This window comes from Polypterus senegalus, chromosome 2, assembly GCF_016835505.1.
Source record: "Polypterus senegalus isolate Bchr_013 chromosome 2, ASM1683550v1, whole genome shotgun sequence".
NCBI lineage: Eukaryota > Metazoa > Chordata > Cladistia > Polypteriformes > Polypteridae > Polypterus > Polypterus senegalus.
The window spans coordinates 89,441,847-89,468,303 of NC_053155.1; the positions used below are offsets into that span (position 1 = coordinate 89,441,847).

General features: G+C 36.9%; 1 protein-coding gene across 4 annotated transcripts in view; it reads right to left on the bottom strand.

Annotated features, from left to right (window-relative positions):
• Positions 1-339: 339 nt before the first annotated feature.
• The window catches only part of fat3a (FAT atypical cadherin 3a), a 534,981-nt gene continuing 508,863 nt past the window's right edge, over positions 340-26,457 (bottom strand). For 2 of the 4 annotated variants that reach the window (XM_039744149.1, XM_039744154.1), the window contains 7 exons: positions 25,401-25,869; positions 20,004-20,157; positions 17,018-17,676; positions 15,337-15,450; positions 8,494-8,553; positions 4,952-4,987; positions 340-2,870 (listed from right to left, as the gene is read on the bottom strand). In XM_039744149.1, coding sequence (XP_039600083.1) covers positions 2,245-2,870; positions 4,952-4,987; positions 8,494-8,553; positions 15,337-15,450; positions 17,018-17,676; positions 20,004-20,157; positions 25,401-25,869 — 2,118 coding nt within the window. In that variant the 3' untranslated portion in view covers positions 340-2,244. The remainder of the gene's footprint in view (positions 2,871-4,951; positions 4,988-8,493; positions 8,554-15,336; positions 15,451-17,017; positions 17,677-20,003; positions 20,158-25,400; positions 25,870-26,457) is intronic. The other 2 variants (XM_039744150.1, XM_039744151.1) reach the window with 2 other exon arrangements.

Genomic DNA, 26,457 nt, shown 5'->3' on the forward strand with positions numbered 1-26,457 from the left:
ACGTGGGAGGGAAACCATAAAAACCTGGAGAGAATGTACACATTTTACCCACAAAATGACTGGCTATGGGATTTGCACGTAGGATCTGTAAATCAGAGGCACGAAGACTGCGCTACTGGAGCAGAGTTTAGACCAGCAAGATATAAATTAACAATGTACTCATTATTATTATCAGTGCCGTGAGTCTGTATGTTTCTGTTGCTGTATGTATTTTAAATTTTACTTATTCCTTGGGGAAATTTATCTAATCTAATCCAGCCATCCATTATCCAACCCGCTATATCCTAACACAGGGTCATAGGGGTCTACTGGAGCCAATCCCAGCCAACACAGGGTGCAAGGCAGCGAGCAAGCCCCGGGTAGGGCACCAGCCCACCGCAGGGCACACACACACACTAAATCTAATCTAATCTTAATTAGAAAGTACAAAGAAATACACTGTGGTAAAATTCACAAAGGGCAGGCATTGTTCTATCTCCCACCACTGGCTCCGATGTTGTTATCTCTCCAAACAGAGCCACATAGTATTGTTTCTAATAAAACACTGTTATTGACTTATACAGAGTTACTTTTCACAATGCAGTTTATAATAAATGCACAGAAAGTGTGCATTGTATAATACAGTTATTGTCCTCTAGTACACTGCTGTTTAATGTAATTTATATCACATTAGTCTCTTTTTGCAATGCGCATCAAGGCCAATGTTACGAAATCCATGAAAAAGAAACGGCAGACAGATGGAAGAATAGAGCATTTTTAGACGATGCATTGATGAGGTGGGAATCTCAGGCAGGCCCTTCAGTAGGCTTAGTTTGGAACACGCTTGAGATGACAAGTGGAATGTTTTTTGTGCGCTTGTATCGTGGCGTATTGCTGGAGTGCCCAGAGAGGGGGTTCTCTGCAAACTGAATTTTGTCTTTCCCTTCTCACTGCCTGGTGGCCTTAAATTTTCATTGTAATTATTAATATGCTGTTACACTACGATCCTGTTTTATTGAAAATGGCTAACACTGTTTTGCAATGTCTGGCTTAGCCACATTTGTAAATGTGTGCAGTTCCATGATTCGGATGAGTAAAAGACATTTTATAAGAATAAATTAAATTGAAAGTTTCCCTTTACATTGTTGTCACCTTGTGCTGATTTAATTCAAGTCACACACACTTAGATGCTTTGTGTCTTTACAAAAAAGTAGCATACATTTACATTTTTTTTCTGTAACATAGAGAAATGTGAGATATAACAAGTGTATGATGTTGAAAGCTGCAGTAGGAGTGAAGGTCTGGAACAAATTTTACTTCTAGAGCCAGATAAAGAAGGGATTAGAACGACAGAACTAGTCAATAACCAAAAAAACAAAACAAAACAAACAAACAAACAAACACACGAACTACAAGGTCTTGTCCCATTTGTAAACATTCTTGGACCTTTTTGTGTTCCTTGAATAAAGCAATAGGAAAATGGTTCAAACCGAGCCCCTCTGCCAATATACGTTATACTGTTTCTATAAATTAAGCATGGAGTTGTTCAGAGGTTAGACGTCATTCCCTTTAAAAAGGCAAACCTCCTGTGCGTGGTTCTCCTGTGTGATTTTCTTTTGGCAATTTCTATCAAAGTAAACTTTTAAAAATGAACTTGTTTTGTTGAAATACAATTTAAACATCATGGAGGAGAAAAGTTTGCAAGCTGTCCATAATGAAGGCTGTAAACATTTGAATAAAGAAATAAGAAGTTCAAAAACTTAGTATCCTTAGGAGAAAACACAAAAATTTGTTGCGTTTCCATGACAGCGCTGTCGTATTTATTCACTTATTTACCTTTTGAGATATGAATGTCCGTTTGTCTGGTTTTGGCACAGACACGCTATGTTAAAAGTGGTTTAAAAGTTTGACGGACCAGCTACACGCTTGCGTGCAGACAACAGATGATCCCTTGGAAGTTGTAACATTACCTGATTGTCAAGAAATGTGCTGCTCTGCTTTCCTTCAGTATTACAGGCTCAACGATTGCGTGTTTGACTTGTTTTTTGTCCAGTTAATATGTGCTTAAGGTAACACAGCAATCATTAGAAAACTAGCAGCAGGCAGGAGGTGACAGAGTTCAATGGTTCCAGATTCCTAAATACTCGCGTGCTTTTCTTTAAAGTTTTTTCCTGTATTTTACACCAAGTCGACCATATTAGTTCTTGTTCCTATAGGGACATATTACCTACAAAGGTGCTTCTGCTTTAATCGAGACTGCATATGTCACACCTGGGTCTGCTGTTGAGTTTCCATAAAAGGGATGTGAATACTGTCAAAGTTCGCATCTTCTATGCTCTCAAAGTCACTTACTGCTGCTTCTGAGTCAAAGCCGCAGATGGCAGAAACATCAGAAGAGGAGGCATTTGTGGACAGTCTCATGGACAGGTTGTCCCCATTGTCTGCACTGTCTGTTTCTAGGTCTTGCTGAGAGCCTCTGGAAAAACTGTTGAAATCTTCTGCTATTTGTCCTCCCAAGGTCTCCATGTCACCAGGGAATTGGTGTGGAGGGAGGTATTGACTGGGGTGGAACTGTGGTCGCTGACGGCTGCTACTGCTGCTGCTCAAAGTGCTGTCCACTGAGGCAGGCTGAGGAGCGGGCAAGGTGTCATAATGGTCCTGGTATTCTTCAGGAAGAGGAGGTGGAAGCTGATCCTGGCTTAGAAACACTTCGTCATGAGGTGGAGGGAAATCACTATCAATATCATAGCCTCCAAGGTAATAGTCTGTTTCTAGTTCTCTGCTGCTGCCTATAGGTGCTGAAGAGCCATCCCCAGCCTCATAATTGGGCACCTCTTCAATGTCTGGCAAACGTGTACCTGGCATCCAGTCTGAAGTGTCCCAGTGATAAGCTGTGATGAAAAAAGGTAAGGAGAAGTTGTCAGGGAGCTGAATAGTAATGTGGGAAGTTGCCGTAAAGAGCAAAATATGAGCTGTGTACCTGCATAAACATACGTGCATCGTGCCATCCAAAGACAAACACACTACCATTCAAACAAATGCACACAGTGAAATCAGGAAATACCACTCTTACACTTTAAAAAATATTTAGTAAAAAAGGTCAGTAAAAATCAGAGAGGGCTTCAAAGTGGTAGAAGGCAACGGTAGTAACCAACAGAGGTCTTTTATAAAGTGGACCTGTCAAAAGTGATGCGCAGAGAACCCCTCAAAGCCACGATTAGGGGAGAGGGTGTTGAGAAGGGAAGGAATAGTTCAGGGGGCTGCATGGAGTACACTGCAATCATCTCTTCTCTCTGAGAAAAACAGAAACAAGGATCTTGCTAAAAAATGAATGAAGTTTCTAATTATCTGGTTTTTAAAATTATGACGCACTGTGCAGAAATAGCTGTATCCATCATATGTTCCAAATTAACACATTTTATTTTTGTGCGTTATGCACTTTGATGATGCTTAACTTCATGTCCAGGACCTACATATCCAGAAAATTAATCTTTTGTCAAATCTGTTACTAATCTCCTTCCCTCAAACTTATCTTAGCTGTAATGGCCTCCAGGCAGAAACTTGGCCTAGATAAGACACAGTCTATCACAAGAAGCACAATGTGTGACAATCCAGTTAACAAAACAGCAAGTTTTTACTTTATGAAAGCAAACTGAAGTTTAATGAGAAAACTTTTACGAGTACAACCTAGCTTTAAATGAAATCTGACGGCCAAGTTTTATAAGAAGACTAAGGTGTGGGCAAGCACAGGGTCCTGCATGGCCACAGTGTTTTTCAGTTTTCATTCTAGGTAATCTAACAGATGAAAGCTAGACTATGCCAGTACACAAATGTTTTGCTAAATTATTATTAGCTTCTTGTTCGCCAGAATATCTTTTTTCTTTTCATCTTCTGTTGGAAGTCATCTTCTTGTTGTTTGCAGATATTTTTAAGTCAGACCATATCTTCACGACTAGGTTTTTATCCCCTTGAAAGCTAATGCTTTAATTTGTTAGTGCAATCTGCACTGTTATCTGCTCATCAGAAGTGACCACTTGTTTCTGGGAAGTAAATGGGCCAAAAAAAAGTTCTGCAATCACCAAAGCAAAAAGAAAAGAAAAGAAAAACAAAACTCCTGCTGCCAACTTGTTCAAGTATGGCCCTCCAGCAGCTCAGCCCTCCACTAACTCTTACTCATGTATACACACACACACTCTTAAATATACAATCATACTTTACAAGCACTAAAGCAGCAGAACACACATTTATGCGTATCATTGTTGGCAAATGCAAAATCAATCTCTCTGAGCTGGGAAATAGACAGATGTGTAAAAATCAAAGTCTCAGATATAAAACAAACTTTGTACAGACACACAAAAACAGGACTGCTAGGCTCCAGGAGGCTGTCCCATGCACACACACACACATACACATATATATACAAACATACCTGAACAAGCACGCATGGGCACGCAGGAATCATGCATTATTGAAAGGGTAGGCCATGCCAGATTCTGGATTTTGTTTTACATTATAAAATTCACAAACCAAAAAATGAGTACAATGTTACTGAAAGCTTTGAGATCAACAGAAGCTTGGTGGACACAGCGTGATGCAGCCTTAAGCCTTAATGTAAGTTTAAGTCAAAGAACAGGAAAAAATAACACAGAGCAGCACAATGAAGATGTGGTGAGATGCAGTGAGATAAAGTGTGATGTGCTCTTTCTGTCAAATTTTACCTGCATTCACATTTTTTAGGCTTAATATTATAATACAATTAAGGATCAGCAGAAAAGCAAACAAACATAAAACAGCCAAATTTATGTAAAATGACAATTAACAAAGTTATCAGGAAATTATTCACAATCAAAGTTAGGTTTTCTTTGGGATCATAGGAAAAGCACATGCTTGATTTCATACATGCATAACATAAAAATGCCGGTCACAAATGCTTAAAGCAACAGAATAAGAAGGATTGAGCTGAAAGGGTCACCTCTGTTGTAGTTCTGCCCTTGATCCATGACAGACACTGCCATATAGGAAGCAAATAAAGCAGTGTTTAATGTTCCTTGTAAAGGTTAAGCATACCGCAAAATTAAAAAGAAAAAAAAAAAAGGACCCACATAGCCCCCCCAGCACCGCCAACCCTCACAGAGAAGGAAAATGGCCACCTGCAAATGGCAGGGAATAGGACTCTGGTTACATGCAATTAGAAGTTCATCATTCACTGAGCCTTGTAAAGAGACAAATGACAAAAACAAATCATGCCACTGAGATACAAAATTAAGAGTACTCAAGTTTCTGCTTAATAATATATACAAATAATATAAAAAAAGATCTGGAAGCTTTTCCTGTGTGCTACATAAGGTCCCTAGTTTTCAAGTAAATCAGTCAGTCATTTTCCAACCCGCTATATCCTAACACAGGGTCACAGGGGTCAGTATACTGCTGCTGGATTATGTGAATTTCCCCTTGGGATTAATAAAGTATCTATCTATCTATCAATCCCAGCTAGCAGAGAGCGCAAGGCAGGAAACAAACCCTGGGCAAGGCGCCAGCCTACCGACGGGCACACACACACCAAGCACACACTAAGGACAATTTAGGATGGCCAATGCACCTAACCTGCATGTTTTTGGACTGTAGGAGGAAACCGGAGTAGATGGAGGAAACCCGCGCAGACACGGAGAGAACATGCAAACTCCACGCAGGGAAGTGAATGCAGGTCTCCTTACTGCGAGGCAGCAGTGCGACCACTGCACCACCGTGCCACTCTTTTCAAGTAATTAACTGTCAAAAATGAATTACATCTGGAATATGCAGCAAAGTGTTTTAAAACAGAAAAGACTGCATAACTGGGCCGCTAACATTGTTTTCAATGTCGTATGCCCTTCGTCTCAGTCACATTTATCACATCATCTTACTCAACAACATGGGCGTAAATAATTTTCTGTTTATTAACAGTAAGAACATTCCAAAATGATGTTTGAACTGATAGACCCACCGATTCCAATGTGTAGTAATTGTGCCCTGTGCTCTATGTAGAAGAGAAAGGTGCTATATACATAAAATTTATTATTATTATTATTATAGGAGTAAAAAAAATAGAAGTTTGTGTATTTATTACCAATCTTAACCTTTCTTTTGACTTTACATCTACTATTAATCAACTTTAATTACAAAGTGCTAATTTAAAGTCCTCTGTAACAACCCTGACTGACTTACTTATTTTTATTTCAAAGTCAGACATTGTGATGATTTTGCAGGTACCATTAAATTTGCATGTGTTTCCTGTGACATAATACATCCAAAAGTGTGACTTCCATCAGACTAATTGCATTCATTTTCTGCACCAGGGCACCCATCCAAAATATCCAAATGAGAATGAGAGTCCTTATTTGCACAAAGCATGGCTTCCACTTCTTTTTTTTTTTTTTGAAATACTAACAGTTACTATAGTAGACCCAGGAATTTTACATTGACACAGTTTTACAGCCTCATTAATCTCTGAAATTTGGCCTGCCTCAAATTCAGCAACATTATGTCCCCTTTCAGTGAAATGTCTCAGATGCTAGCTGGATTGAGAATGACTACCAATTATGTAGAATTCACTAGTAGAGTCATCAAAGCCTGAGTGTGTTTGAAATCCTAGACTTTATAGTGAGGTTTAGATAAAAGGAGAACAACTTCAGATAAAAGATGCTGAAATTCCACTAGGGACACAAATTCTAAAGAGGCAACTGAGAGCACAGAGATTGTGTAAAAGTTTCATGTATGCATTTGAATATGGGATTTTTTTTAGTATTATGAGTTCTTAGCAAAGTGTCCAGCACTTTCAAAGTCATTTTTGTATTACTTTGAATTTTTTTTTTTTTTACAGTATTACAAATTTTGGACCCCAACTCACATATCAAATAAAATGTGACAAATGAAGCAAAAGGGGAAGCCATTTAATGACATGAACAATACAGTTAACCTCTCAGTTTGGTGGCCATATGCCACATAGTCTTTAAATTAGTAAGACCCAATTGAAACTGTGGAACAAAAAAATTGAGAGGCTTCCACATTGAAGCTTTTGAAACAAACAACAACAAAAAAAATAGTTAATTGCAGAACGTTTTCGAGCTCATCCAGTGCTATGACTTCAAGAAAGAACAATCTTTCGAGAAGAAAAATGATTTTATGTAAAAATGGCAAAGGCAATCATCTTAATAGTTTTAATCTCAAAAATGCTCTTCTTTGCTGTGAAGTCTATGTGGTTGGAGATTTCTAGAAAATCTAGACGAAGGCTGTAGGTGCATCAGTACTCATACATACTGTACATCTGTTTCTGAAAATGGCATAAAGATCTGCTGGTATACTGCTGTAGAGCACATTGTTATGCCACCACTGACACTAATGGAGTTACTGTAGTGAAAAATGTTATTTTGCTCATAAAACTTGAGGTTAAATCTTCACATGAATGTATGTATTAGCCATGTCATTGTACAAAACAAAGGCCTTACATTATAATGCCACAATTTAGCACAGTGGCTAGAGACTCCATAAACTCCAAGTTCTTCCTTGCACGATGCCTCCAGATTTCTTCTTTAACAGAAGGCTTTGGAATTTATCCCAGGAGAATATTTTGGAATGTAAAAAATATTTGGTAAAATAAATGACTAAGAATGGTATACAAAGAAAATTTATCAAGTCATGTATTTGATTTCACTGTATATCTTAACTGGTGGGATTCCCATATTTAGAAATCACTAATGTTTTAATGTAAAGAAACTAAGAGAATAATATGGCAAGTGCCACGTTTAAAAAAAAAAAAAGCTTTCTGATTGAATATTGCTACAATGATCTTTGCTGCCACGTTTTTGTCTTGGCAAAAGAACACCGAATGAATCGAATCACTTTTATTTGGCTTTGGGTCATTTGATTTTTTTACCAAACCCAAAAACAATGATGCATTCATCATTAATAAATCTGTGGCTATGCTTCTACAGCTCACTTTTCAGCACATGTGTGCCAACAAGCCAAAAATTACAAAATAGAATGTAAAAAACCTTTTAAGGTTTGGATGCACACAGTAGTCCAATTTAGTATTGGTCAGTCTAACACTAGACAAACGAATGACATAACAAAAGCACACTAAATGTGAAAGCTATGCTATTAATAATTTTGTTTTTGGATTCTTTTAATTGTCAGGTTTTAGTCTAATCAGTAAATAAATCTAATTTTACGTTCCTAATTTTGCATGTGGTTTGGTTGGCTGTTTCACATGAAAGTGAGAAAATAGCAGACATTTGAACATAAATATTTCACCAATTACAGGCACAGTTTTATAATGTTCCTGCTTTATATAGCATAAAAGACAGTTGACTTGAGACTCAAACCCAGAAGAAAATGTTCTCAGTCATCCATAGATCATTTAAATGTACATTTTTGAATCATTCCACCCTCTTCCCTCCCTCCACCTTTCTTTCTTCAGCATTCATCCTTCACAAGAAATAAGAAAAACACAATATAAGATAGAGTCAAGAGGAATACCTTCATTTTCGATTGTGTCAACAGCATCGTTGACTAGTCTTATGACGGTCACTATGGAAGCTTGAGGGCAAAGAAGAAATCAGGGAAAGAAGGGGGTTTAGTGAGGCAAACTATTAGACTGGAAAACAATTACCTCGGATCAGGAGCTGTGCTTCAGATAGCTTGCATATCACATTGCTTCAATAAGCACTTAGTAGGATTTAAGTACATTTGGGGTGCATTTGAAGAGCATCTGAGATGCATCTTATCTAAACTTCAGTTAGTATTTTACTTTCTTTGAGATTCTGGAATTCTAAAGAAGAAGCCAGCTTTCCTAATTTATTCCAATTTTTTATAATATATTTTCACTTGAGTTCTCCTCTTCACACTTAGTAGTATTAGATATCTGGGCAAGCTAGAGAATGTCACATATGAGATTAACCAGCAATTAAAAGAATGGTTTCCAAGACCCTGCTTTACAATAACTGGCAGTGCAGTGTCTTGATTTATAACCATTTAAAATCAATCAAACCACAGTTAGAGGATAATCATCAGACATATTTACTACAGGGTCCCCAATAATGTATTTTGCTTTCTAGCTTCCCCTCATATTTGTGATCGTAATGCCCCAAATAAAGGAAACCTGGACGATGCCTGACCTGCTCAGTATCACTACAGATATTACTTTTCTAATTCACAGCAAGTTGTGTAAAAATCTGCCTCTTAATTATCCACTGATATCCAAGTGAAGTCTGCTGGGTGAGTTTGTGAATGCCAAAGCCTGGAAGAAAAGTATTCCAAAGCATAATTAAAAGAGAACACAAGTTGTTAAAATATTTAGTGCTCACAGAACCTATAAACAAATGAGGCTCGGTTTTAGGAGTAAGATGGATTGAATATGTGTGGTAGGGAATGGAGAAACATAAAAAAACTGCAGTACTCCCTATGGGTTAATGGCAAGAAACCAAACAAATAGAAGAAGGTTGAAAAAAACAAAGCAAAACGGAATCCAGAATTATTTTTTTTTTAAATACTGAGTCAACAGCTCAGTTGGAAATATCCTTTTGGAGAGAGTCAAGTAGCTTATTAAAGCAGTAGGATAGCCAATCTGAATCACAGCTCAACTTTGTTAGTATTAATAAAATAAGCCTTCTTGCAGCTAAACTCCCAGATGAATTCCACATGGCAATTAAAATGATACCAAAAGTAAAATGCAAACCATATGACTGAAAACTGAAATGAATTTAGCTTTCTATTTAGCCACACGCTGCATGCTATCGTGCTGTTTTTCATTCATTCAATAAAAAAAGGAAAAATAATCTTTCAAGAACCTAGTAGTAGTTTTAAAGTTTAATATTTGCAAATCACTTGCATACAAGGCTAATTCCTATATGACCATCAAAACTGTGGAAGAGCCTAATAATACTTCTTACATAAAGCAAAAAATAATTAAATTCATATAGTAGGTAATATGTGAAAACTAAAGGCTGGTAATAATACAGCCCTTCCCTGACTCCACAAACATGTTATTTGTTTTTACAGGACTTCATTTAAGTTTATTCCCACCACTCAAAAAGGGTTATTGCATTATTTTATAAAGGCATTACATTACATTGAAAAAGAGCTGCATTATTTTGCAAAAGCATTGCATTTTTATTTTTGAAAAAGAGTTGAGTTTTTTTGCAAAAGAATTGCATTACTTCACAAAAATATTGCCTACTTGCTTCTGCCAGGATCATCATGCAAGTGTGTTTCTGCTGTCTAATGATAGCTATTGAAGGAGAGGTTAAGCACATGGATAGCATGCAATCAACTGCCAGAACAGAACAGATGTTATAGACATATACTGTACATTAAATCCTACACGTGCTGATTGTACACTTAATTCGCCCAGTTTAGAGTCACATGGATCTTGTGATTATTGCAGCTGTACTGTGTGTGGGGCAAGAAGCAAATGTGATGGATGATTTGGTGATCCTGTGCAGGCCACAATAGCAGAGCCAGAAAAGAGTATGCTACATGCAATCCAGTAACAGCAACTATAAATAAAGGATCAGTTTAGTTTTAATCTGGTTATTTGCCATAGATATTATGAAACAATTAGATATGTAGGTGCAGCAGCCAGTGATCACAATTTTCAGGGACTCAAGCTGCTGATGGGAAACGGGTTGGATGTTATTTACTCTACAGCATTTGAAACACTAAAAAACCTTTATGAAGTATTAGTGACACATTTTCAGTATTCAATGTTAAAACAGTTAACCATACGCAGTTAAGCGCAATCACTGATGCCAAACAAACCACAATACATGGGGAGAACATGCAGACCCTGGTGCTGTGAGGCAGGAATGTTAGCTCTGCACTGCTACTCTGCCTATGTTAAAATATGTGCAAAAAACTTTCTAATCTCTAACCAGATTAAAACTAAACAAATACCTATAACTTCTGTTCATTTCTTGTCACCTGATTGCATGCAACGTGCGTGTTTATCATCACTCTCAATAGCTGTCACCAGATGACTAAAGCACGCATGTACATAATGATAACGGCAACAGTAGGCAATATCTTTGTAAAATGATATAATATTTATTGTAAGATAATGCAATATATTTGTAAAATAACACAATTCCATTACAAAACTAACGCAACAGTTTTGCATAACAATACCATTTTTTTAAAGCCAGGAATAAGCTTCCATATGTGTGGTTTATTAATGTTTCATAAAAAACAACAGTTATATTTAGCTTTATTTTGGATTTGTGTTCTTGTATGTCTTCTGCCTGTAAATGGGAAACTGCCCTGACTGCATCACATGAAAATTTCCATGGTAATAAAATGTGTGTGGGTGCACCTATTTAAAAATATGCTTACAATGCTGTGTGACCAGCTCCTGTGTAATCAGACAGAATTAATAAAATAGCAAAACATATCTTTACATTTTATATGTTTGCTTTTTTCGGGGCTGAAAGTGAACTAAAGAATGGATTTTAAATTGGTTTTCTGAAAAATTATCATTCTTAGAAAACTGAGTTATTTTAATTGTAAAAAAGTTTGGTATGTCACTAGAATCCCTGGAGCCTACAAAATAAGTCGTAATGCTGGCCCTCCTTAGATTCCTTTGCACCTTTTCATCAGTGTCTTTGTTTTACAAATGTGACGATCAGCAGTGGCAGCAAGCAGCCTGCTCTTCCATCCCCCCCATCAATGCAGCTGAAGGTCTCCCAGGTCAAGTCTGTTTATCTGGGTGTGAGGAGCCTGGAACTGTATCAGGTCAGGTTGGGGTGTATGCACGTGTACAGGGTAAATAATATATTGTTATTTGGAATACATATATTTCATGTGTGTTTCGTGTCTACAATGATCTGGATAAATGTAGGGTGACAGGGAAGGGCGAGGCAATTCCTCACAATTGCTATCATCTTACATTTACTCAGATCATTGTAGACATGGAAGACACGTGAAATATACATATTCCAAACCGTGATATATTATTTACCCTCTACAATTCCAGACACCTCACACCCAGATAAACAGACTTCAGCTGGGAGAACTACAGTTGCCTCGGTGGGGGATGGGATAGCAGGCTGCTTACTCTGATTGACACATTTGCAAAACAAGGACGCTGATGACAACGTGTGAACACTTTCATGGGCTCTTGGCAAAGTATCACTTATAAATATAAATTATTTGTATGTAATGTTATTATTGTACTGAATAGAGGTAGCTTTTTATTGTTGATATTCTCTATAAAAAATTATGTGTAAAAAAAATAAAAATATTAATTCCCCCTTGGGCGGCCCAGTTGTCTGACATAAAGATATGCAGAGCTGGGTGAGTTTGCATATTCCTCCAGTGTGTATATTAATATTCTGACATCCCAAATCAGACTTGTATGAGAGAGTGTGGGTATGTGCATACTCTGACGTGGTATGGCTGCCTGTCAGGCTTGAACCATAAAATTGGATGATACAGGCTCAGTAAATGGATGATTGGATGAATCCTAATTTAAGTTTTTTCTTGCTTGTGTCAGCATTTATTTAATAATATTTTAGCAACAATATTTGAGTTTCAGACCTTATGAGCAAGCAACTGTATGTCTAACATAATGTTTTTTGTAACACCATAACAAGATTTTTTTTCATTTGATATTTGATATCAGTATTGGCCCCAATTGATGCCTTTTGAATTTTTTTTTATATCTGTCTTCTATAAAAACATGAAGTTAAAGTTTTTCTCAGCCATTACTCTAAACAACATGGGGTAACTAACAGATACAAAAATAATCTTTTCTGCATGGAGTATTCTTTTAAGTTTCCCTGAGGTATCATTTTTGATCTGTTTCAGATGAATTTAATGCAGTATTTTAGTCAATTTACACAGCTTGTGACTTGTTAAATATTAATGCCCAGAGTCACCACTTTTCTTCATCATGACTGCAGTAAGAGATGGTTTCCTGGAAAGTTTTCAATTTTAAACTCTGGCATCTATTCAGCATTTACTTAAAACAAGAACTTTGCACACATAGGTTTTTCTTTTCTCTAGGATTTATGTAATACTTTCTTGTGTTATTTTTGTTTTCATTTTTCAATATTTCCACCAGGTTTGTGATAAATATTTGGAGCTAACTATTTTGCCTTTAGTTTCACAATAGTAGTTTTGTGTTTAGCATAAATATAAAATAATTATGTTTAGTTTGTTATAGCTGTCTTATTTGTATTGAGCATTGCTACATACAATAAAATGAAAAATATATATATACAGTTTTTTCTTTTACTGTATTTCTCAGCAGTAACCTCTTTCTGTTTTACCTGAAACATTTTAGGTCTACAAATATTTTATTTCCTGGATGGGTATTATTCTATGATGAGTTAGTATGAATTATTGAACCCTATGGTTTCCTCTCACATAAACAAAGTGTTTAGGGAGACCCACAGTCTACTGGTCCACAAGATAATCAAGCTATTAGGGATAGCCTTTCGTGTATAGAAATGTACCTGCAGAATTAAAAATTAATCTCTGCTTTTTTGAAATTTAAATAACTATAAATTTTCAATTAAAAAAATGCACAACTAGAAACACTTGGTCCAGAGAAACAATCTTTAGGCACAAGAACTTTAGTTGGCAATATTTTCAAAATGTTAAAGTTTTAAGTCCAGGAAAGGATAATGTTTGGAGGTACTGCATGAAGCTGTTACAATACAATGGGTAAATTTGTAGTATAAATAACATTGAAATGACACTAATTAAAATATACATTTTACTGTTCAATAGCAGAAAAAAACTGTGTGCTTTATATCATTGGAACAGAATAACATTCACATTGTGGAAAGTGAATGTCATATTTGATCTATAGATGATACATCCCCATTATGCATGAGACCTTTGTGTAGAAAACACAACTTAATGAGACTGAAGTGGACGAGTGTTTTGTGCCTCTTTGTGTGTGGGATTTAGATCAACAGCTTCTGTAGTGGACACGTCACATCTGTAAACACAGTTAAATTACAGAGTGTGTTAAATGAGATGTGCACCTTTAGTTCTGGAAAAAGAAGGCATTACTCATTGCTGCATTTTCTTTCATGTGTTTAGTTAAAAGCATTGATGGACAGTAAAGTACTCGCTCTTAATATATGGCAACTCTGATTTATCAGAATTGATCATAAATACTCTTAGGAGACCTAAGCTTGAAAGCTAATTATTTATAGAAAACATATTAGTCACAGAACCCCAGAGAAACTAGGTTTGCTTGTATTAGGGATCTTCTTAAAGCTAGCTTGTTCCATGGAGCATAAATTCTAATAACTCCTGCAGTCTTTTGAGCTGAAGAAGCATTTCTGCCATTTGGAAAGCAACTCATGTAGTTCTTTAACATTTTCCACAAAGAAATCCCTCTTCTCCCCATAGTGAAGGAACCTAACATGAGTACTAGCATAACATGTTTCTCTTGAGAAACCTTTCTTCTTGTATTTTTCTAGCCTCCCACAGAGGACATAAACTGCATATAGTTAAGTTTACAGTCACACCAGAAGTCAAAGTCTAGGAGTGGTACAGTATTCACTTTAACTATTTTTATTCACTTTAACTAGTTTAAAGAAAAAGGTGAGCAGCTTTCCCTTCACTCATCAGAATAGGCTACTCACTCATCCTCACTGCAGTCCATAATGTGAAGTGGAAGGTAATTGGGCCCACAAGGTGACTGACCTGGGCTAACCTATCATAAAATACATACAATAGGTGACCATATTGTAGAAAACAAGATTTAAATGGTGCTTGAAAATTTGAAAGAATGAGGTTTTGAGTGGGGATAAATGCAAATTTTAGAAATCATTTGTGTGAGTAGAGTTGTTGAGTTTATAATACAAATGAAATCTGTTGTAGTATCAGCACAGGTATAAAATAAATGAACCATCCTTTCATGAATTGTTTGAACCAAACCAGTCCAATTTTAGAGTTGGGTGCCAAGCTACCATAGGGCAAAAAATAAACCCAAAGCCTGAAAAAGCAGATGCATAGGTATTTAAGTATTAGTATTAGTAAGTATTGTGCTGCATTAGAGCCATCTTTATACTTCAATATATTTATTCTTGTGAACACCATACAAATTCTGTCTGGCTTGTGTAGGTGTAATAACCCTGCTTGTATGATTCTGTAATCACCTACAGTATGTAACATTAACAACTGGTCATTAGTTCTATCAGATAAAAGGAAAAATCTCAACTGTACATTGTTCACCTATTAACATAAAAAAAAAAACAATTAAGCCTGGTAAAAAAAAATACTTAGCAATTCCATGCATATCAGGGTTTAAAAAATGCTTTGCAATTTGACTTAGTGACGCTCTAAGACAATAGCTCTCATTCTTACCATTGTCATCACAAGAGTCTGACTGGAAGGAGCTCAGAGACTGGACCTCTGAATTGCTGCCCTTATTACTGCCTGAAAAGCAAGTTACTTCTTCAACCACATCTACCATTTTACCTGGAAGCAAAGCAAAAACAGAAGTATTAATGTTAAGCCTGTACTCCATATTAAGTAACATATTCATTGAGACCTTTCAATCCAAAAGACCATAGGAATCAAGACACTAGATTACAAAAGTGAATACTTTCTGAACTAGCATTTGAAATTGGAGCCTCTTGAATTTCAAAAAAGGGGATGGTATTGGTTTGCCATTCTACATTAAAACATACACTTAATACAATGACTGAGCTATAATTCTAAGAAAGATGCCTGGCTTTAGTTTTTTTTTTTAGTTTTCGGTACATTTTGAGAGTAAGAGCACATTAACACTAGAATTACCACTGTATACAACTCCAAGCAACTGACACACAGGTAAAGAGACTTGAGCTGAGAAAACTGTGCGCCGGTGGAGGATGTGATAGCAGACTGCTTGCTGCTTATCAACACATTTAAAGGACAAAAGACGCTGATGGAGAGGCGAGAAGCGATTTAAGGTGGGACGGATCTACAAGTTTTTTCATAGGCTCTGGTAATTCTACTGTAGTGTTAATAAACCTGATAATTTTTCTTGATATTTCTATCTAACAATCTTCATGTCTAGCAGCAGGTCATGCGGGACAATATGCCAAAGCTCACTGAGCTATCATTAACAATGCATGTTGCATTGACATTGGCCTCTGTGTGAGTGAGTATGTTCTGTTTGGTAAAAGTGGTAGAGTCTCCAGTCATGGCTCATCTTAATTAATTATAACAATGCTATAAACATTGAAGTAAGAATCCATCTGGCATATTCAAACCTGCCAAATCCAGTTTAGGTGTATAGGTTTATACAGTCCTTACTGCTAAGTGTGCAGAGTACAGTGAAATTCTTACTTGCATGTGCTAATTATCATGCGACACATCACAACTCTTCAGCACCACTTTCCCACAGTGTTACTTTGCCTTTCTGCAAAACATGAGATGGGTGCTGAGCTCCCATTCATACGACATCAAATTTCAAATACCATTCTCAAACCTGCTTAATTTAATTCAGGGTTTTAGGCACCTAAGGTCTATCCCAGCACCACTGGACAGGGTGCCATACTATTGCAGGGCTCACACATGCACACAGGACCAGTTTAAAGTTCAAATTTCCCTAATGCCCACATGTGGGACGAAAATTCACACAAACACAAGAATATGTTAATTCTCCACATGGACAACAACTGGACATGGGATTTTAATACAAAATGCTTGATCTGGAAGGCAGCAGGGCTAATCACTGTGCTGTCATCCCATAGGGCACATTTACATTTAATTGTACAGAATGTTGATTACAGACAAGTTAGTTGAAGGCCACATCCCAGGAATGAGCAATCAGAGAAAAACAAATGAAGACTGACATGCAAGAGTGAAGAATTTAAATTGTGGGATCAATTAATGTTTTCACATAGTACAAGCAAAGAAATTCAATTATTTGCCTGACCAGTTTATATGAAAAAAAATATATAAATACCTAAATGCTTACCTATTAACATTCAAAATCTAAAACTACTTAAAGAAAGTAGGAAAGAAAAGAATATATAAGGAATAAAATATGAGAAACCTTCTGTATCCACTTCCCAGGCAGTCTTTCTGATGGAATCACAGTCTGAGCGACAGGGCGACACTGGAGGCAGATTGGGAGCCACACTGCATACCACTACACCTCTCCGTGTGGTAAGTATCCGAGGAGACTCTGGATGAAAAGTGGTCATCTCCGTGTGCTCCACACCTAAGCTGTCCACAATCTTGTCCAAGTTGTTCCGAGAGTCACTCTGGAAACATGGTGTGTAAGCCATGGGTCGCACAGGCACCTGTGGTGGCCCCCCAGGGTCTTGATAGATGTTACGAGGGTCAGTATTGTTCCTTAGGTTCTTGAACTGAATGCCATTGGCTTTATTGAGCAGAGCAGCTGTAGCTGGGTCCTGGACTAAGGTAATATTATTCCTGGAGTAGTTTTTACGAAATACTTTTTTTCTGAAGGCAATGAACAAAATAATAAGAACAAAAATGACAAATAGCACTACAGCAATGCCAATGAGCTCCTCCTTGCCAACATAAGAATGGCCTGCTTGGATATTGGGGACCACCACTGGTCTGAGTCCACAGTGTTGACCCACATAGCCTGGGGTGCAATTGCAGTAGAAAGAGCCAAATGTGTTGATACAGTTTCCACCATTTTCACACACCTCAATTTCACATTCGTTGACATCATCTTCACACCTATAAATAAATCATAGTTAGCAAATGAAAGAAGCAAACTTTGGGAAGATAGGTGAAGGTAGGTGAAAATAAAAAAAACAGTGCATTCTCAGTCTTTATCATTAAACATTTACTTCGTACAGCATCTTTCACAAAATGTAACAACACAAAGCTAATCTACTATTGTATAATTTTGACGTTTTTACTGTGTGAAAAAAATGGCAAATTGACAACAACCTGCAATAAATTCACTAACGACTCAAAATAAACTCAAAGAAAGCAAATTTATACTGTTTATACTGCATAAGTGTTTTATAATGTTAAAAAGTATAAAACTCACCCCATTCAAGGTTATAGTATTTTTATTATTTGTACTCTATGCTTGCTTATTATTAAATCTAATGACTTTCACAAGTCAACTGACTTCAGTGAGCTGTACTACAATAAGAAATATGCTTAAAGCAGAAAATCAATCAATTCAAAGCAATATATTGCAGATCCTCTGGGGCCAGTAATGAAATTCTTTTTTCTATGTCTTAGATAATTCAATTTTTACTGTAGCTCTGTATCATGTGGCAGGACTGGAGGTCCTGGTGACATGACATAACATCTGTAATATTTAAAAAAATTGCCTTCAGCCTAAAGTGCCACTTACATTGCTAAATATGGCTGCTTTACTTATTGGCAATAGTCCTGTACAAATTTATTTACTTAAACTAAGCAAACTAAAGTCTTACTGCAGATTTGTCATCATCCATTGCTCATATACAATATAGTAACTTCAGGGGATAAAACAATAGCATAATTCACTGTTTTTTTATTTGAGCATTACACTTGACTCCCTGGCTGTATGAACTGCTACTCCAACAGAGTTCAAAAAAATGAAAATGAAGGCAATAATGAAAAAACAAGTCACAGCATATACAACAAATACATGAATGTATGGGTAAGTTAAAATGACTGAAACCAAAAGACACTGCAGTCAAAATAGACTGTACTTAGATATCTTTAACACAGGTTACCTATAGAAAGTAGCCTCCTTATGTTTACTCCAAGAAAAATCAGCCAGAATCATACATTTTTTTGTCAACAAGGAAAAAAATGTTATTATGTGTAAAAGGAACATGTAACTACCAAAACATCAGCATAAATACAGCATAAATGTTACATCTAGTGTTCACTACTGTATTGATACAGATTTAGTATACGTCCTTCATGTGACATTTTCTAAGGCAGTCACCAATGTACAATCAGGATAGTACAAGCTCATTTCTTTGTTGAGTTTTCTTATATTTTTTTTCTGTTGCTTGCACATAAGAGGGTAGAATGTTAGTACCTGACCTGTATGATTGACATACACTTTGTGTTATTGCAGCGCAAGGCTTAGTGACTTCCACATTTTGTTTGACATGAACATGTAGGGGGGTAATGCCTTGCTTGTTCTTGCACTTGATTGCAATTATTTAGACTTTTTGACATACAGCTGGTGTTGCACCATGGTGAACCTTCATGCAACCAAATTCACTGGGCATATCACTGTGGTTTAGTTGTACAATGCCGTATCATGCATCAGTTTCAATTTCAGTGTCAACAGTTATGAATAATTCACGTTGTCATCACTATCACTTAATTCAAGCAACGGTTCAGTTTCAGTTTATTCTAAAAAGGCCTTTAAGGCTTTTAGTTTGCCATCATGATTTTTGTTACTATAAAAGTGACCATAAAGTGGCAAAAAACATAGAAATATTGCTTATTTATTTATTTTTTTGCAGTAACATGACGTTATTTCATCCACTAGATGGCAGCAGAATTCCGTCCAGGGAATTATTCTAGTTTAACACTAAAAAGCGTATCATTACACGTCACCCCAAACCTGACTCGGTTTTAACTGCATAGAAATCTAAGTCCATGTCATGCCTGGGGTTAATGCCAAGGAGGTTAATGTAGCCACAAAGCAAATCATAGACTAAACAGCTGAGATCATAAGTAAACTAATATCATTCCTATATACCCTTACATGTAAATCTTAGAAATATGTAAGAAAAAGGTGTTTATTGAAGGAAAAAAACTCTGCATACTCAGTATATGAACATGACATACATTATATAGATTTTAAACAGAGAAAATATCAGTTAAGATTAGCCAATGATGAGTAATAATTTCATGAAATGTAACAACCCAATCTGTATAAGCTGTATGAATATAATGTCACAGCTCACTCCTGTTGAAGCTGAGAGCACAAAGAGAACCCTGGGAGTCAAAGAGAGGGACAGGGAGAGAGACAGCGAGAAAGAGAGAGAGATGTGTTGCAGAGTAAAGAGGTGATTTTTAGTTATAAATGTACTTACGTGAGTCCTATAATCCCTTGTCTGCAGCTGCAGTGAAATGAGCTTCCTAGTGGAGTGCAGGTGCCACCATTCTGACATGGGTTTGGGTAACAAGAGGTAATTTCTGTCTCACAGTGTCCTCCTGTGAACTGGGTGGTACAACTACACTCAAAACCTTGTGTAAAAAAAGGGAAAGAGAAGGAAGTTAATGCTAATGTCCCTTTCACACCTGACAATTTTTATTAGAAAAGACCTTGATATATGTTGTACATGAACAGAACACCAGGACTTGGCACAAGAAGATATATAATAATTTACATCTTGTTCCACCAGAAATAAACACCGGTGGGGATTGGAGAGGAGCCCCTTTGAAAAAAAAAAAAAAGAAAAAAAGTAGAAATTATAGCACAGGGCAGGGTTTGGAAGTAGTTAGATTAGTAGATAGGATTTATGTGCCATGAAACATAAGCCAAGCAAAGAGGATGACGCAGCAGGGAGAAAGGAGCCGTGTTTTATAGACTCAACAACCACAAATATTTGCCATTGAAGGTGTACTGTATCTGAATGGCCCAAAATGAATGAATTTAACTTTTATTTCTTCAAAAAAAATGTTTTTATGGATGTATAACACTGCTACAACAAGAAAAATGTATAGTTGAGGTAAAGGTAAAACCCCACTTTTTTAGGTTACTACAATTTGGTGGGATGATTTTCAGCATAACTACATTAAGATCTGCTGTGGATCCGTCAACTGGCGATATTAAATTTGACTCACTCCAGTCAATGAAGAGTAATGTAGCTTGTCAGGCAGTAGGATTTGCGTCATACAGACAGTTTTTTTTTTTTTGCAAAGAAATAAGGATAGTACTGCATTCCCCACTGGGATATGCAATTTATTCAGTTTCAACACTAGGGATTTGCCTCAAAATGCAAGCAGCTTATTTAATTCATCACAACCGTGTTTCAAAATGATAAGTTTGACTATAGAAAGTATCTGCCAGTCTAATGCCTGAATGCAGTTTTAAAAATATACTCCTTTAAGCAGTGTATTCTAATTTCAAAAATAAAAAGAAAGGGTGGAAAGTTTTTCATTTTAACACTTTAGCTCAACAGAACTTTCTCAAACTTCATTAATCCAATTCAACATCAAGAGTGGCTCGATATCCATACAGAATTGGGTGCAAGGCAGGATAAATTTTGATTATGCAACCACTCCCGTCTAAATTGTTATATTTTCTGTTCTGTATTTTTTCTTTGATTAAATACTGTATTTAATCACTATACGCCTACAGCTGACAACAGTGAATTTTGTATGGTTTTGCTTAGTGCTTCTTCATTTACAAATTAGGCTTCTAAGTCCTTTTTTCAATGTTGTCAGTTAACTGTCTTTAGAGACGGGTATGATGAAAATTCTCATCATAATCAGCTTATCTGAAGCAGGAGACTGTGATGTAATGGATTGCTTTTCTTTTTTAATTGGCCAACACTGTATGATATGCTGCATTGTGACTGCACAAGGGAGAGATGTTAGCCTAGATAGAAAAATAAATAATTTCAAAGAAGTATAACAGTTGTGATAGTAGATTTACCTTATAATGAATTAAACTGAGTTATATATTAACTGTATATCAACTTTACTAATGGCCACTACTTCAAAGCACAGATATAGAGGTGCAGGTGAACTTGCCTCATTGTACTCACTGGTCCCTTTAATTTTGTTACCTTCATGGTAAAATCAATAGATAAATTTATGGTAACATTTCACTTAGCATTTTATTACTTAGACCAGCCATTACCAACAAACCCATGTTGCAGCACAGAATAGATGTACTGGCATTGGTAACCAGGAATATGTACAGATTGGCCAATTTATGAGCTATTTTTGCCTGTAGTGACTAATTTGTGATTCCGATTCAGTGTGCCATTCGTATTCAAACGTTTATAATTTCCCGTTAGAATAGCTATTGCTTTGACAATTAACAAATCACAGGGACAAACATTCGAAAAAGTTGGTTTACTTATTAGAGAGAAAGAAACAATATTCACTCATGGGCAGTTATAAGTTGTGTTGTCACAATGTAAGTCCAAACACGGAATCAAAATTCAATGTGATACTGAAGAAATGTTAATTTGAAAAATAGTTTTTACTGAAGTTTTAAAGTAAAAGTGTAAGTTTAAACGGTATATGCGTGTTAATTTCAAAGCCAAACAGAACGAAAGCGTACAACGAAACAAATACCTCTAACACAACATGAAACATAATTTTCTTTCAACTTATTACGTTTTAAAATTTTTTACTATGGTTAATTACTTGCTGTAATGTAAAATAGTTCTATTATGCATATGTAACAATTCCCATGAAAATAACAATTTCTGTAAACTGTATATCCGCATTCCCATATGCGAGTGGCAGATCCGTGAAGTGGCTAGCATGTAGTGCCTGCCCAGGGGTTGGCGAGCGAAGCGAGCAGGGGGCAGAGCCCCCTAGTACTATATAAAGAATAACTGGCAACCTCAGATCTTTCAAATTCAGAATAAAAAATAAAGTTTAAGCCTTGACGATGCTGACTGTAGTCACTCTATGAAGGCACTTTCATATCGGTTTATTCTGTTAATCTATTTTTGGAACACAGGGTTCCATTGTAGGCTCATGTAGAACTGTAGCCTATTTTGTCAATTACATTTTCAAAGTAGGAAGCAACCCATTCACCAAATAACCCAACAAGGACATGGATGTCAATGGATTGTAGAGTACACTCATCCATGCTTAATCAGCCTGAACTGGACTGTGGGGGTAATCACACGTCAAGAGAGCCAGTGTAAACAAGGTGAGGACATGACATATTCCAAAACTCGAAAAGGGACCCACATTTGCACTGATTGTTTGATATTTGTAAAATTACAAGTACATGTATGTGGGGAACACAGACAGGAAAGTGCACAAAGCTTTATAGGTGAACAGGTGAAAAAAAGAGGTGAATTTTGCAGCCAAAGAAATGGAGATGGCAGCAGTTTACCAATCTCTGGTGCCATGAAGGTAACAACCTAGAGTGGTTCCCTACTACTGTACACCTTACTGTTTGACTGTAGTACTGAAATTCAACAGAATATGAACCTAACGTAATAAATGTATCTTTATTTGACATATTGTTGAAATATTTATACAGAAAACCTAAAAATAATAAATTTGCTGACAGTCCTAACTAGGGGTGACTGTAATCATAACTTAGTCAATAAAACATTAAGAAAGAATACAAATAAACAAAGAACAAAGCCCTGCACTTGGTACACCTCCTCACATGTCAATAGTGTCTCTTCTCGCCTAAGGAATTGAGCTATCACTTCAGAAACCAGTTTTTGATAACAGATACAGTTTAATAAAAAAAATGGGAATGGTTCTTTTGCTAGCCTCTCTCCCATCTCGCTCATGCTTCAGATAGCTATCGCAATTTGCTGCCGGACTCTGACACCCTGCCATGTCTTTTAATTTCCTTTGGCTGTTTTCTCGGGACACTCTCTTTAATCCTTATCGACAACAGATTTGTAACTGTGATACCCGCAGTAATGAAGCCAGCAGACCTGTCACTGTGTCTAATACTGGACCACTGGTGTCAATCTCTGCTGTGCTTTTAAGGCCAGTTTTTCACCTAAGAGGTTCACAAGTCCCAATAATTTATGGTTCTCAAAAGAAACAGAAAATATTATAAATGCTGCCGACCTGCCATCCGGATGAATGTTTTGTGGCTTTTAGGCAAAGCTGAACTTGGAAAGACTACTAACTCTTCAATTAATAATGGGGGCTCGTTCAGGCCTGAGTTTAGGCATACTGATTAAGACCAGCCAGACCTGCTGAAAGATGGGCAATAGAATTTTTTATCACAAACGAAGGAAGAGGTCAGCTGCCTAACTGCCACACCCTTGAACTTCAATCTAATGGGTGTAACAAGAGTCTTACAAATATAAACATTATACTGCAGACATTTAAAATATCAAGGAAGAGCTGTGAGGACAACAAAACAGTGGAGATTATTTGTAGGATCACGTCACATTTACTGTGAGACATGATGCACAGTAATAGGAGAAAAGCAGTCATGTTATAAAACAAAAATCATATTGATGGATACAAATAATTATGCTAAATTGCATCTAGAATTTCCAAAATAGATGTTGAAAAAGATCTCTATAGTTTAGCGATATTGACTTGCTGTTATGCTATTTTCAGTACTTTAGAGACAAGGTTGGCTTGGAGGCACGGTGTTTACCACTGCTGCCTCTTGGTTTCAGCATCCACTATTCAGATCGTACAGCTAGGTGTTATCTGTGTCAAGTTTACATGTTCTCCCTGTGTCTGCACAAGTTTGCCTGTGAGTACTCTGATTGTGTTCCCACATCTCAAATACAGGTATGTGAGATTGATTGGTGATTCAATAAATTGGCACTGTGTGAGAGTGTGCTTGAGCAGGCCCTGTGACAGACTGGCACACCATGAGAGGGTGGTTAATGCCCTGCACCAAGATGCTGCCACAACTTTGAACTGGATTAAGCATATATAGTGATGTTATTTTATTTGATAGATATACAAAGTCCTTTGTAACCAAAGGTGTAAAAAATACTTCTATATATAATAATCCTCACAAAAATTGGTCTTTTGTATACATAAGCCTACACACACAAACATATATGTGTGAATATATTCACAATTGCAAACTTTTATGTCATTTTCTAACATGATTAATCCCAAAATGGGCTGCTGGAGCCTAATCCAGCAAGTACAGGGTGCACGGCAAGAACAATTTCTGGACAGTGTGGCAGTCGATCACAGAATGAGTGCACATACACAAACACACACAACCACATTAGAGACAATTTGGCAATGCCATTCCATCTAAATTACATGTATTTGAACTGTGGGAGGAACCCAGAGCACCTGGTGGAAACTCACTTAGACATGGGGAGAACTTGTAAACTCCACACAGGTAAGACCTGGCATGGACCCTGGTCTCCTTACTGCAAGGCAGCAGCGCCCTCACTGTGCTACCATGCTGCCCACAATTGCAAAGTATACAAACTGTTATCAGTATTCTAATCAGCATAGTTAAATTCAGGGCGAATGAAAGTTACAGTCATGCATAATCTCTCTTGAGATCACCTAAACTGTATTCTGCCTCAGTCTATCATAACTGAAGGTTTTTTTCATAACTAGAAATAGTAACCAACCCTGAGACAAATAAAGTACTACATCTATCTATCTATCTGGTCTGCATTACTAGAACATATATACTATTACAAATATAATGTGATTTTTTTTACATTAATACAAAAAAAAACAGTATTTATTAGTACTACATACATCAGTTATTTGCTATAACTGTAAAACAAATGCAACTCTTTAGGTCACCTGCAATACCTAACACTTACCACCAGATGGCAGGGCTGCACAAGTTCCACCATTCTTGCAAGGATTTCTTCTGCAGGCATCAGGGTAGAGCACACAGCCCAGCTTCAGCTCTGTCAGTCCAAGAACTTCTGCATAGTGGCTGCGCTTGTTTTGAAGTGGCAGCTCATTGTTGTTTAATGTGACTGAGTCCAGGCAACCCTGGAAACCACCCAGGACCTGAGGACTTTTCTTATCTGTCAGGCTTCTTGCATTTGGTGGATGCACCTGTGCACCGAAATATATAGACCCATCTGTGCCGAGAGGCTGGAAATGAAAAGGGGCCCTGCGGCGTTCTACATAAATATCATCCAATGACAGGCTTGTGAAATTGCGGTTGAGCTCCAGAAATACAGAGTGCCAGTTCCCATCATTAATAGTCCTTCCAGAGATTCCCAGAATTCCTGGGCTGTTGCCACAGTCCAACTGGAACCAAAGTTTGCCATCTTCAATCTGTTGAAGAAATATAAAAGCAACCTATTAAACATCTGTCAGAAAGCTGATGATGAAGGTCAGACACACTCATAGTCACTCTGATGCTGTCAGCATTTGTTGTTCGGGACACTAGTCTGATGTTACAAAGCAAAAGCCGTGAGTAGGAAACAATGCTTGTGACAGCTTTAAAGAGATTTCCCATGAGAAACCAGACCTAGGTTACATGATGGGAGATAAATGCAAGGCAGCAACGTCCAAAATTCATTCTGTTAACTGTGTGCGTGGTGAAAAACAGTCAGAAAGCTAAGCTGTGCTATCGTGGCTAGATTTACTAATGCAACTGATTTAATTCTTCTGCAGTTCAGCAGTACAAATATTTTTTTATTTCAGCACTTTAAGTGCCACCATTTGTGAGGAAGAGATTAATAAATATGATAATGTTGAGTATAACAATAAGGTGCATATGCAACAGAACTATTATTATTGGTTAACCTTCCATACATCCCAAATACACGTGTCTTAGGTTGACCCCATATGACTGGCTTACTGATTTAGAGCATGCAGGGTTGGAATACAGTATATAAATAAATTGATGGAATGATGATC